Below are 13,857 nucleotides of genomic sequence, written 5' to 3'. Positions count from 1 at the left end.
GCGTTAGTCGCCATTCGATCTGGAGGAGAAGCCATCGGAATGGTAACCTCCAGCTGCTCCCCATCCGAGTCTACATAACGGAGGACCCTGTCAGCATGGGGAACATCCTCCGGGTCGATCTCCTTGGCCTACAAGCACACATACAATGATCCAGTCATACAAGATTCAATAATACAAGAATACAAAATACAAGAATACTAGATTCAAAATCCAAAGCTCACCGGCGGCACAAAGCGAACAGGTGGAGCAAGCCTCGATAAGAGGTCTTCATAGCTGGCCCTCCTATCTAAAAAATTCTCCCACGGGAGACAAATGGACTTGCCACCAGTCTCCACACATAGATAGCCTAAGCACTTAGCTAAAAACCGGTGGTTACAAGAGCTTTAAACAGCCATTTAAAAGCCATTTAAGAGCCTTTAAAACCGGTGGTTACAAAGCTCTAAAAGCCTCCTAATTCATTCACCAATTTGGAAGTTACAAAGGATTAAAATCCTCCTTACGTTAGCAATATTTAAAGCTAAGTACAAGACTGAATTTAAATGGGATTAAAACAATTGTCCCCTTATTACACTTAATTAAACGAAATCAAATATAGATAAGCTTAAACGGACCATCAAACGCACTTGATTAAACGGACCATCAAACGCACTTGATTAAACGGACCATCAAACGACTCACTTAGTCCAAGTCACCATGCACACAAAATGAGCCATCGAACCTAAATCAGCTTTGGTTCCAATTGTTAGCATAAGACTGTCGTCTTGACCATCACCTTCATCCATGACCGTATCAGGTACATTCATTTGGGGATCTAAAGCTTAATGCTCCACTGGGTTGTTGCTTTGACCTCGAAAGACAAAAGGCAAGGGAAAGGGCCATTGATCTTAAAATGACAGATGGAACACGAATTAAGGCTCATACAAAGAAAATGGTTGGGCTTCTCAACAGCCTTGAGCTACTTGGTGAGCCATTCCCAGACTCTGCAGCTGCGGGAATTGTTGTGGGGTTTTTCCGGTGAGATACCTGGGAGGTTTCTTGGTAACTTTTACAGATTAAACAAGATTGTATTTTTATAGAGAGAGAAAGTAGAGAGAAGGCAGAGCAGTAATTGCTCTAGAATGTATTGATTGTGTCCCTTTTTTCTAGGGAAGTGGGAATATTTATAGTACTAGGTTTTGGGGGAATGACCTAATATTCCCCTTACATGATTGGCTGGGGAATGGGAGGAGGACACGTGTCCTTTCTCCTTACAATTCTCTGGCCTCTTTTGGCAATAGTGGGCTGTTTGGGCCTATTGTGCTTAGTCATTCACTTGGGATACATACTAATTAAGCCCCTTTCCAGGTATAGGTTTTATACATACATTTATACACACTTAAATACATACACTGTAGATACCTAGATTAATACCCATGCCTCGGAGTAGACTTCGTATGATTTCTGCTTTAGGGGGCGCAATACGTGCCATGTGTCACGTCCTCATTGGTACACGAAGGCACGGTAATTTTGCCCACAACATTTGCCCCTCAAGAAGGGCATTTCTGGAAACACATTCCGGGTATCGCTTCTTGACTCTTGTTTTGCATCTTCATCTTTGGGTCAGGTGTTGAGATGGTGACACGTGTCACCTTTCTCCATTTTGCCCCTCCCTATATATAGAGGTGAGGGGGGGTAAATTTCATTTTTACATTTCATTTTCACAGAGCTTTCATAGGCGATTTCCGGCGTGTTCCTACCACCATCAGGCGATTTCCGGCCACCAGGAGACTCATCCTTTTCCTCGTCACACTCATCCCGTTCTTCGCGAAACTCATCTCGTTCTTCGCGAAACTCATCCTGTTCTTCACCAAGTACTTCGCAGATCTTTCAAGGTTAGTTTTCGCCTTTCTTGTTTTTGTTATCCTCTCGTCATTTTTCCCTTTGTTAGCGGCCGACCTCTTAGTACTAGGTAAGGGTTTAAAGGTTTTATTTAAGATTTTTCCGCCGTTCATCTTTTGTCGGGGCGGACGTCCAATCGCGTCTTTTTCTTCATTGTTGGTCACCCCTAAGCCGTGCTTCGTTCACTATGCAGAAGGCATGGCTAGAACCAAGCAAACGGCAGATCCGACGCGCCTGCGCTTGCGGGAAGAAGCATCGACACCTCCTAGGGAGAGATATTCTTCCACCGCCTCGGCAGTCGACGAAGAATTTGCCGAACTCTTTCAAGAGATCGACGAGTACGTCGAGGCGGGGGAGCAGGCGGCAAGCTCGTCGGAGGGTACAGCGAGCCAGGCAGTGGGGGAGCCAAGCGTCGCTCCATTGTCATCGGCCGCCGAGGAACAAGAAGCTGCTCCCCAGCTTATTAGGCCCAGAGGACGGGAGGAGGCCCAATTGCTTCCGTCAGAGATTCACCCAGACGTGGGCTGGATGCGGTGGCTAGACAGGCACGGAGCCAAGATGAGGGATGACCTCTGCGTGGGGGAAGGGTACCAAATGCGCGTGCCGGCCGGTCTGGACTCGACCGTCAGCCTGCTTGCCGAGGGAGAATTCCCTGTGTATGCCGCGTCAATCAAACTCGGCATGAGATTCCCTCCACACCCCTTCGTTGTGGAGGTGTTAGATGGTTTCAATATTGGGGTGGCCCAGCTGACCCCCAACTCATGGGCGGATATCTTTGGCTACATTGCCAAATGTGCATTGAACGACGTGGAGCCGTCCTTCAACGCCTTTCTGCATCTGGTCTCCCTCTCTCGTTCCCCCAGTGCCGCCAAAGGGTGGTTTAATCTGAGCAGCCGTGGTACCTACCAGACAGTGGTCGGCAAGCTCAGCAAGTGGCATATGTGGAGGAAGAGGTGGGTCGTGTTTTATACTGACGACCAGGAGATGTATGAGAGAATGAGCCGTTGGAACTGTGACTCCAACTTCATGGATCGTGACGAGCCCCTTCCCCCCCTTACTGCCGAAGAGTGGGATCAGATAATGGTCCTGTTCAGGGCCAACACTTACCACTTAACAGTGGATAAGAGTTTCCATGTGCCGGCCGAGTGGTTGCCGCACATTAGCCAGTTTCGGAACGAGGCCTTTCTAGCGGCCGTAGGCTTAGGATATTCCATGACTCGAGGTTGTATGCCAATTTATGTGCCGTTCTGCGTTGGTCTATTCATTTTTTCTAACTTTGGATTTCTTTTGTTCACAGAGGAAGGAATGAGCAAGCTATCGGCGGCGGATATTGGGAAGGGCGATATGACCGATTGGATGGCGGACATCTATGAGGCCAAGATGCAGAAAGCCAAGGCCGAGTTGGAGGAGAAGGTGAGTATTCTCTTAGGTTGTCGTTTTTTTTCTTTTTTGCAAGTTAAACTTCTCCCGCCCAGCGTCTATAGTGGACGTCTTTTTAGTGACGAGCCGATATCCTGATATCTGACCCGTGTTTGCTAAGGTAGGCCTCGTCACTTTTTATTGACGGGCCCCTTAGTTAGCGTTTTTTCAAGTGACTCGTGATTGATAGGGTACGCCTCGTCATTTTTGGGACGGGCGTCCTTTTTAATGACGAGCCACTTTTCTGCGATTGACTTGCCCTTGATAAGGTACGCCTCGTCATTTTTAAGACGGGCGTCCTTTTTAATGGCGAGCCACTATTTATTGAGTGACTTGTGATTGATAAGGTACGCCTCGTCATTTTTAAGACGGGCGTCCTTTTTAATGACGAGCCACTATCTTGTGAGTGACTTGTGATTGATAAGGTACGCCTCGTCATTTTTAAGACGGGCGTCCTTTTTAATGACGAGCCACTATTTGTGAGTGACTTGTGATTGATAAGGTACGCCTCGTCATTTTTAAGACGGGCGTCCTTTTTAATGACGAGCCACTATCTTGTGAGTGACTTGTGATTGATAAGGTACGCCTCGTCATTTTTTAAAACGGGCGTCCTTTTTAATGACGAGCCACTATCTTGTGAGTGACTTGTGATTGATAAGGTACGCCTCGTCATTTTAAAACGGGCGTCCTTTTTATTGACGAGCCACTATCTTGTGAGTGACTTGTGATTGATAAGGTACGCCTCGTCATTTTTAAAACGGGCGTCCTTTTTAATGACGAGCCACTATCTTGTGAGTGTCTTGCAATTGATAAGGTACGCCTCGTCATTTTTAAGACGGGCGTCCTTTTTAATGACGAGCCACTATCTTGTGAGTGGCTTGTGATCGATGAGGTACGCCTCGTCATTTTGAAGACGGGCGTCCTTTTAAATGACGAGCCACTACATAGTGAGTGACTTGCGATAGATGACGAGGCCTAATATTTGACTGTCCTTTCTTTTTTTAGCAAGCTAAGGACGCGGCTAGGGCGTCAGGGAAGAAGAAGGGGACGACTCTGTCCCAGCTGAAGAAGAGAGCTGTGCCGGCTGGCTCGGAGACTCCGAGTACCTTCAAGAAGCCAAAACCTCTACCTCGCCGTCTCGTGAAGAAAGACGAGTCGAAGGTTGCTGAGGGGGGATGCCCTGATGACGAAGAGATGGGCGTGGACAAGCCGTCTCTGGTGGTGGACTTGGTGGAGGACCCTCTTTCGGGAATCCCGGCCGACGTCCGCTCTCAGATACCGGCGGAGGTGGCCCGCCGAGCTAGGTCTTCGGGTGGTAAGTATTATTCGAACGTCGTTCAGACGTATCGAGCCTCCTCTGGCAGTTCTTCTTACTCTCCGCGTCATCCTAAGGCCATTGTTTTTCCTATAGCCAAAGACAAAGGGAAGGATGCAGCTGCTGCCGAGGATGAGAACGTACCTGCTACTCCACACTATTCGTCAAAGGATAGGGTGGCTATATGCCGCAAGGTTTTTAAGGCCGTCCCCGCTGAGTATGTTGCTTCTCTTCCTGGCCGCAAGACTGACGCCCAGTTTGGTGCGATCCAGGCCACTCTTCTCGACGTAAGTCTATTTCCAACTTGCTTGTACTTGTCTTCCCTTTTAGAGTCATTTACTAATATGTAGCTTCTTCTGCAGTTGTTCTGCCGCATGGAATTCTGCAAGAGCTGGAAGGCCCGCACTGCTGAGGAGCTCAAAGCTCAGGTGGCTGAGTCCACCCACCATGGTGACTATGCGTTCAAGTCCATTGAAGAGGTCCGCCTGCAGATGCAGACGACCATAGACCTTCAAGCGAAGGAGGTGGCTGCGTTGAGATCTGACAAGGCCGAGCTGCTTAAGAAGATCTTGGCGCAGGACAAGGACATGGTGGCAATGGTCGAGGAAGCCAAGACAGCGGCGGCGGAAATACGGGCGCTTCAGGACCAGTTGCGGGAGTACCCTCAGGTCAAAGAGGCGGCTGAGGAAGCCGAGCATCTTCGTGGGGAGCTAGAGACGGCCAGATCGCAAGTTCGCACCTTGCGTGAGCGTCTTCTGGAATCCTATGATCAGGGGGAACAAGCGACCAAGGACGCTGTTAAGCACGCCTGGGAGAGCCACATGTCAGAGTATGATCTTGGGTGGTTCCAGCGGCGAATGGAGCACAGTGCCGCTGTGTTGGCTGCTGAACGTCTTGGTCAGCCGCCCCCTGAGTTTGTATCATCTGATGACGAGGACGATGCGGCCGCCCCCTGATTTGCTTCCTTTCCTATTTTTTTTTTTAAAAAATTTTATTCAAGCGTTCCAGTGCCTAAGGGCAAAAACAATTATGTTGTAAAGTTTTGGCGCTGATGGCGTCTGTATCATTGTGCCTGCTGAGCACACAACAATTCTCTTTCTTTTTCCTGGTCAGGAATTCTGAGCTACTTTCACACGCCTTTCTACGGGCGTTGTTTTATAAGTAAATAGGTTTTTTGATGTTTCTCCTATCTCGCATTTACTTGCTCTTCATAATTTGATTATTCCTTGATCAATAGGCTTAATAGGCTTAATCAATAGGTATGGTTGCCAAGGTGCATCCGAGAGTACACTAAGCACGTTAATGCCGCAGGCAACTGAGTAGGCGCTAGGCCCTACTTTGGTCGTCACTTTCTTTGGCGAGCGTGTCTATAACGATATTGATTGGCGCAAGTCAATCAATAGGTATGATTGCCGCTAGACATGCTCGTCAAATGGACTGGCCGGCCAAACATTCGTGCCGCCGCGCTTTTTAGCAAGCAACCTTTGTTTCGAAGTCAATCGTGCCGCTGAACTTTTGAGCGGACAACCTTTGTTTCCAAGTGTTTGGTGCCGCTGGCAACTGAGCATGCGCTAGGCCCTACTTTGGTCGTCACTTTCTTTGGCGAGCGTGTCTATGACGATATTGATTGACGCAAGTCAATCAATAGGTATGATTGCCGCTAGACATGCTCGTCAAACGGACTGGCCGGCCAAACATTCGTGCCGCCGCGCTTTTTAGCAAACACCCTATGTTTCAGAGTTTCGAAGTTATACAATTAGGCTTTGTTTCGAAGTTAATCGTGCCGCTGAACTTTTGAGCGGACAACCTTTGTTTCCAAGTGTTTGGTGCCGCTGGCAACTGAGCATGCGCTAGGCCCTACTTTGGTCGTCACTTTCTTTGGCGAGCGTGTCTATAACGATATTGATTGACGCAAGTCAATCAATAGGTATGATTGCCGCTAGACATGCTCGTCAAACGGACTGGCCGGCCAAACATTCGTGCCGCCGCGCTTTTTAGCAAACACCCTATGTTTCAAAGTTTGTTCATGCCGCTGGGCTTTTGAGCGAACAACCTATGTTTCAAAGTTGTTCATGCCGCTGGGCTTTTGAGCGAACAACCTATGTTTCAAAGTTGTTCATGCCGCTGGGCTTTTGAGCGAACAACCTATGTTTCAAAGTTGTTCATGCCGCTGGGCTTTTGAGCGAACAACCTATGTTTCAAAGTTGTTCATGCCGCTGGCACGTATTATGCTGTACTGGTCGGCCAGCGGCTTGCTTATATTAGGGGGGTAGTTGGATAGGTGATCAGCCTACAACTTGGTGCTAATCTGGGCCACTACTTAGGCTTCAAACAATTAGTCTTGCTGAGTTTTTGCTAATCTGGGCCACTTCTCAGGCCGTCATACAATTAGGCTTTGGTTATGCATTGGAGTGTATATGTTTATATTCATTGTGCGAACAATAAATATTACGAAACAAATAGAGTAGTATTATTTATAACTTTGCAAGGCGAATTTAGCCGGTTACAAAAGTAATTACTACCCTACTATGACCATTAGAGGCCGCCCCTTGGGCAATGGATCGTGGTAAGTAAGACAAGGCTTAGCACATATCTTAGAAGAAATATTTCTTGAGGTTGTCGGCATTCCAAGTGCGTGAAATAGGGCGGCCTTGCATGTCTTGAATGCGGTAGGTTCCATCTCTAACTTCATCATAGATCTCGTAAGGTCCCTCCCAAGTGGGCGTCAGCTTACCTTGTTCATTTGCTCGTCCTGTGGACTCCATTTTTCTGAGGACAAAATCTCCCACTTTGAGCACTCTATTAGAGACTCTCTTGTTGTATTCTCTTGCCATCCTTATCTTGTACAGCTGTTGCCTGAGCGCTGCATTTCCTCTAACCTCGGGCAGAAAGTCCAAGGCTGCTTTCATTGTCTCCCAGTTAGCATTTTCGTCATACAGCATGACTCTCAACGTTGGCTCACACATTTCTATGGGTAGGACAGCCTCGGCGCCATAGGCTAGCAGGAAGGGCGTTTCACCGGTTGAATTCTTAGCCGTGGTGCGGATGGACCATAAGACATTTGGCAGCTCATCAGCCCATAGACCTTTGGCTTCGTCAAGCTTCTTTTTAATTCCTTCAGAGATAATTTTGTTGAACGCCTCAACCTGACCATTGGCTTGGGGTCGTCCGACTGATGCAAAACAGGTGTGTATACCGTGATCTGCCAGCCACTCTTTCAGCTTAGGCGTCTCAAACTGGGGCCCATTATCGAAGACTATAGCCTGTGGAATCCCAAAGCGAGTCATGATGTTCTTCCAAATGAATGCTCTCACATCAGCAGTTTTTATGTTTTTGAGCGCTTCTGCCTCCACCCATTTGGTGAAGTAATCTACGGCAACGATGACATAACGCCTTCCTCCTGGTGCGGTCGTGAATGGGCCTAGGAGATCCATCCCCCATTTAGCAAATGGAATTGGGCTTATAATGGGCGTCAGAACTCGTGCCGGTTGATGTATTAGGTGAGAAAAGCGCTGACATTTGTCACACTTCTTGACCAGTGAGATTGCGTCCTCCTTAAGGGTCGGCCAGTAATAGCCGGTTCGAAGTGCCTTTTCAGCCAAAGCCCTTCCACCAATATGCGAGCTGCACAACCCCTGATGAAGGTCTTCTAAAATTTCCTGCCCCTTCTCAGGTGTTACACATCTTAACAAAGGACGGGAGTAGGCCTTTTTGTAGAGAGTGCCGTTCCACATTTCAAACCAAGAACATTTCTTTTGAAGTTTTGCCGCTTCCCTTGAGTCTTCGGGCAAGACTCCATTCATTTTGAAGTTTACTATGTCATCCATCCATGTGGACGTTCTGTCAAGAGTTTCCACTTCCATTTGCTCAACACTTTTGTGCTCTTTTACCTCCCAGAACACGTGCCGAGGGGTATCACAAGACGCGGAACTTGCCAACTTTGACAGGGCATCAGCTTGGTTATTTTCCGAGCGAGGGACTTGCCTTACTTCAAAACTTTTCAGTGGCTCTACTTCCTGATGGACGGCCTGCATGTATTTGACCATAGTCGGATCCCTAGCTTCGTAGGTCCCATTAACTTGGCTCACAATCAGTTGGGAGTCAGATAGTGCTACAATCTCCTCGGCGCCTGCCGCCTTACACATTTTAATGCCACAAAGCAGGGCTTCATATTCGGCTTCATTATTTGACGCCTGGAAGTTAAATCGCATAGCATATTCAAAAGTATCTCCTTCTGGGGAGTGACAGATTATCCCTGCTCCACATCCATTCTGTGTGGATGAGCCGTCTACATACACTGTCCACACTGTGCTTGTATTCTTGGCAAAGTCTGGCCTCGTCATTTCAACAATGAAGTCGGCACATGCCTGCCCCTTGACAGCTTTCCTCGGCTCATAGGTGATATCAAAGGCGTTCAGCTCTATTGCCCAATTCAGCATTCGTCCTGACGCCTCCAGCTTTGTGAAGGGCAGTTTGAGCGGCTGATCGGTGTAGATCACAATTTTGTGAGCTAAGAAATAAGGACGGAGCTTTTTGCTGGCCATGAACAGAGCTAAGCCAAACTTTTCCACTGTAGGATATCTAACTTCAGCATTTTGAAGAACATGACTGACAAAGTATACCGGCATCTGTATTCCCTCCCTCTCTGTCAGTAGAACGGCACTCAACGAGTGCTCGGACACGGCGAGATACATGTACAAAGTCTCTCCTAGCAAGGGACTAACAAGACGAGGCAAGGTGTGTAAGTGCTCCTTTAATCTGACCAATGCCGCCTCGGCCTCGTCCGACCATTCAAACTTGGCCTTCTTTCTGACAGATCTAAAAAAGTAGTGGCACTTGTCTCCAGCCCTGGAAAGGAATCTGCCCAGGGCGGCCAAGCAACCTGTGAGCCGCTGGACCTCCTTCACTGTCTTTGGTGAGCTCATATCAATTACTGCCTGGATTTTGTCTGGGTTAGCTTCAATTCCTCTTTCATCAATCAAGAAACCTAAGAATTTGCCTGCCGTCACCCCGAACACACACTTCTTAGGATTCAACCTCATGTTGTAAGCTCGAATAGTCTCAAATGTCTCTCTGAGATCAGTTATATGCGCCGCCCTCAGCTTACTTTTTACGATCATATCGTCAATGTAAGCTTCAATATTCCTGCCGAGCTGCTTAATGAACACAGTGTTAATAAGACGCTGAAAAGTGGCCGGTGCATTTTTTAACCCAAACGGCATCACCTTGTAGCAGTAAAGGCCTTGTTCAGTAACAAATGACGTTTTCTCCTGGTCGTCAGGCCACAACGGAATCTGGTGAAACCCTGAGTAGGCATCCATAAAGCTCATCATGGCATGCCCCGCTGTAGAGTCGACGAGCCGGTCAATCTTGGGCAATGGGAAACTGTCCTTTGGACATGCCCTATTGAGGTTGGTGTAATCAACACACATTCTCCAGGTACCATTAGGTTTTTTGACGAGGACCACATTAGCAACCCAGTCGGGGTACTGACTAGGCCTGACGAACCCAGCCTCCATCAACTTCTGTATTTCCGCGGCTGCCGCCTGATTTCTATCTTCCCCATGGTTCCTTTTCTTCTGACGAACCGGTTTAACGGTTGGGTCCACATTCAGCTTATGGACGGCCACAGCAGGGTCAATACCCGGCATTTCGTCCACCGTGAAAGCAAAGATATCTTCAAATTCTCTCAAAAGGTGGACCAATTCTGCCGCCAGCGGGTCGTCAGGAGAAATCCCAATGGGCACTACTCTGTCAGGTTTGTCTGTGTTTAAAACCACATTGAAATGGGCCCCAACAGGCTCTGGGCGTCTCTCTTCCATGTGCCCTGCTGAGATAGTTAATGTTTCTTTGACGACCTTGGGTTGCGTGTCGCCACATTTTCGTTTGTTGCTCGACGTCCCTTTCTCTTCACCCGTCCCCCATGCTTCTGGACTCAAGGTGGTTAGGTAGCAATCTCTAGCTTGTTGCTGGTCACCATGTATAGTGCTGACGCTCCCATCGTCACAAATGATCTTAAGAAGCATCAGATGAGTCACAATGACAGCCTTTGCCCTGTTCAACGTGGGACGCCCCAAGATGATGTTATATGCCGTCAGATCTTTCACTATGAGAAAACGGACATCCATTTGCCGAGATTCCTTTTTATTTCCCATCCTCAGAGGAAGGGTAATTATGCCGACTGGGTGGATGACACTACCTCCGAAGCCTATAATGGGATAGTGGATTTTCTCAATTTTTGAGGGATCATGTTGCAGCCGATTCAAGCACTCTAGACTAATTATGTCCGACGAACTTCCTGTATCAACCAAAATACGCCTAACCCTTAGGTTAGCTACTTTTAACTCAATTACCAAAGGATCGTCATGCGGGGTGGAGATTTTCCCACGGTCGGCCTCGCCGATTTCAACTTTTGGAAACGGGTCAACTGTGGCCTTGCCGGACAGCATCACTTGTCCCAGTCGCTTGGCATAATCCTTCTGGCCCCTCATGGTCGGCCCGCCGGCGGCCAATCCTCCTGAGATGACTGCCACGCACTCCGGGTCGGTACGATTCCCATCTTCCTCCGAGGGGGGGGATTTGTTTTTCTTGTAGAAGGGTTTGCCAGAACCTCCCGTGTTCCTGCTGATATAACTTTTTAAGAACCCCTTGGTGGCTAGGCCATCCAATGCCCTTTTTAAGCTCTTACATTCATTGGTGTCATGCCCAATGTCACTGTGAAAGTGACAGTACAGTTTGGGGTCCCTACTTTCTGGTGGTGACTTCATGGGAAATGGACGATCAATGTCATATTTGGACCCGACGTCCATCAGGATTGTGTACATGTCTGTGTTATACTCGAAACGCTCCCGATCATAAGTTCTGGGCCGTTTCTGACCTGCCGCTCCGGGGGCCCTGTCTGATTCTTTTGCAATAGCCCACGTCCCGTTAGGCCGGTTCTTCTTTTCAAATTTCTCCTTTTTTGCCGCTAGCTCGGCGTTATCACTTCCTCTGGGGTCTTTCGGGACGCTGCAAATCTCTGTTGCATGAATGAAGGCCTCCGCCTCATCCAGCACTTCTGCCATTGTTCGGACGCTTTTCTTTACCAGATCAAACTTGAAAGAGCCCTTTTTAAGCCCTCGAATGAAGTTATCGAATGCAACACCATCTGGCAAATCCGGAATTTGCCCTGCCTCTAGATTGAATCTCTTCACATAACTCCTCAGGGACTCGTCCTTCCCTTGCTGAATCCTACTCAGATGCATGCTCGTCTTCTTCTCTTCCTTGTGAGCCATGAACCGAGTAGAGAACAATAGCTCGAGCTCCGAAAAAGAGCGAATAGTTCCGGCTGGAAGTCTCTCGAACCACTTAGAGGCTACTCCTTTGAGTGTGCCCGGGAAATACTTACACCAAGTTGAGTCAGTTGTTCCTTGGACATACATGTGATGCCGGTAAACCAAGAGGTGCATGTCCGGATCTGTGGTACCATCGTAGGCATCAATGTTGGGCGGCTTGACTTTGGGTTCCCTCGGGGCTCTCATGATAGAGTCTGCAAAAGGGGTGGTGTGCCCTAATGCCATGTTGGACACCCCCTCCTGAATGTGATATACAGGGTCTTGACGCCTGGAGTAAGGTAGCCGCAGGGAGGACTCACGTCCGCGAGTTTGACGGGTTGGACGGGTGGCCCCTGGACGTGCCTGGCTCAGATGCGTATAAGTTGGATGAGGGAGAGGTCTATCCGGCATGACGGGGGTTGACCCGGTGTCAGAAAGTTCCGACTCAGAGTCGGGCAACTGCTCTGCGCGTGGCTGCTCACGTCCTCGGGACGTTTCTCCGACCAGCCGCCGTGGCATTCGGCGTGGTAGGTAAGACATGGTCTGATTTGGCTGACTTGTTGGCGGCTGTCTCCTTAGGTCCTCGCCTGTCAGCCTGGTCCAGACATTTGGGGGGCGTAAAGAAAGTGTTGGCCTATTGCTTGCCGGCCTCTCATGATTTGCAGCCACAGCAGTGGTGTAAATCAGCATACTCTTCTGTACCTCAGCATTAACTGTCTTCCCTACATCAGCTTGGAACTCGGCCAAAATAGCCCGAAGAGCACCCACAGAGACAGGCATATCAGGGTTCTCCTCTATTACCGTATCCACCCGAGGATCCAGGTGTCCTCCAGGAGGGGTGCGATTGGCCTGGTCGTCCTCCTCGCTGAGCACCTCTACCTCGGCAGTGTGACGAGGGGTGTGCCCGGCCGCAAATGTACGTGCGGCATCTTCAGTGATTCTTGTGGCCGGCGTATGATGTTCAGTCGGCATTTCTCTTTCGAGGGGTGGCCGCTCTACGCGTGTAGGCCGCCCAGCATCGTTGTCCTGTCGTTGATCTTCCATGTTACCGTACCTCCCCACAGACGGTGCCAAATGTTGTGGGGTTTTTCCGGTGAGATACCTGGGAGGTTTCTTGGTAACTTTTACAGATTAAACAAGATTGTATTTTTATAGAGAGAGAAAGTAGAGAGAAGGCAGAGCAGTAATTGCTCTAGAATGTATTGATTGTGTCCCTTTTTTCTAGGGAAGTGGGAATATTTATAGTACTAGGTTTTGGGGGAATGACCTAATATTCCCCTTACATGATTGGCTGGGGAATGGGAGGAGGACACGTGTCCTTTCTCCTTACAATTCTCTGGCCTCTTTTGGCAATAGTGGGCTGTTTGGGCCTATTGTGCTTAGTCATTCACTTGGGATACATACTAATTAAGCCCCTTTCCAGGTATAGGTTTTATACATACATTTATACACACTTAAATACATACACTGTAGATACCTAGATTAATACCCATGCCTCGGAGTAGACTTCGTATGATTTCTGCTTTAGGGGGCGCAATACGTGCCATGTGTCACGTCCTCATTGGTACACGAAGGCACGGTAATTTTGCCCACAACAGGAATACTTTTTAATTCTCTTCACCCTGGTTATAAGAAATTCAAGATACTCTATGTCTCCAAGAAAAGGGAAAACACTGTTAGTGAGCTAATCTATTTTCTTAATCATTATGAATTGGACCTTGTAAATGATAAGCAAGCGTCACTAAAAGTAAAGAGTAAGAAAATCAAGAAAAGGGTTCCAGGGAAGATCCAAAGCAAGGGTGCATCTCTATCTACTTCAGGAGGGCAAGTGGCGCCCTCCAAGAGGAAAATGAAGAAGGATCGTTCTCCATCTACATCGCAATGCTTCAATTGTAATGAAATTGGTCATTAAAAAGGAGATTGCCCTAAACT

The 13,857-nt window shown here is 48.3% G+C and overlaps 1 protein-coding gene across 1 annotated transcript; it reads left to right on the top strand.

Moving 5' to 3' along the window:
• The first annotated feature begins 1,248 nt into the window (after positions 1-1,248).
• On the top strand, positions 1,249-3,311 carry LOC130459294 (uncharacterized). The gene is made up of 3 exons (XM_056826554.1): positions 1,249-1,558; positions 1,704-1,871; positions 3,176-3,311. Exons 1-3 carry the CDS (start codon positions 1,413-1,415, stop codon positions 3,249-3,251), a joined length of 390 nt encoding a protein of 129 aa, XP_056682532.1. The 5' UTR covers positions 1,249-1,412; the 3' UTR covers positions 3,252-3,311.
• Positions 3,312-13,857: the final 10,546 nt, after the last annotated feature.

This window comes from Spinacia oleracea, chromosome 4, assembly GCF_020520425.1.
Source record: "Spinacia oleracea cultivar Varoflay chromosome 4, BTI_SOV_V1, whole genome shotgun sequence".
NCBI classification, from domain to species: domain Eukaryota; kingdom Viridiplantae; phylum Streptophyta; class Magnoliopsida; order Caryophyllales; family Amaranthaceae; genus Spinacia; species Spinacia oleracea.
This window is presented reverse-complemented; position numbering and strand designations above follow the sequence as displayed.

What these genes read in the sequence shown, in the direction of transcription:
- LOC130459294 (XM_056826554.1), top strand. Translation starts at nt 1,413, where the DNA reads ATGCCTCGGAGTAGACTTCGTATGATTTCTGCTTTAGGGGGCGCAATA. An exon ending in TTTCTGGAAACACATTCCGG is followed by an intron (nt 1,559 to 1,703) that starts GTATCGCTTCTT and finishes TCATTTTCACAG; the next exon opens with AGCTTTCATAGGCGATTTCC. An exon ending in TACTTCGCAGATCTTTCAAG is followed by an intron (nt 1,872 to 3,175) that starts GTTAGTTTTCGC and finishes TTTTGTTCACAG; the next exon opens with AGGAAGGAATGAGCAAGCTA.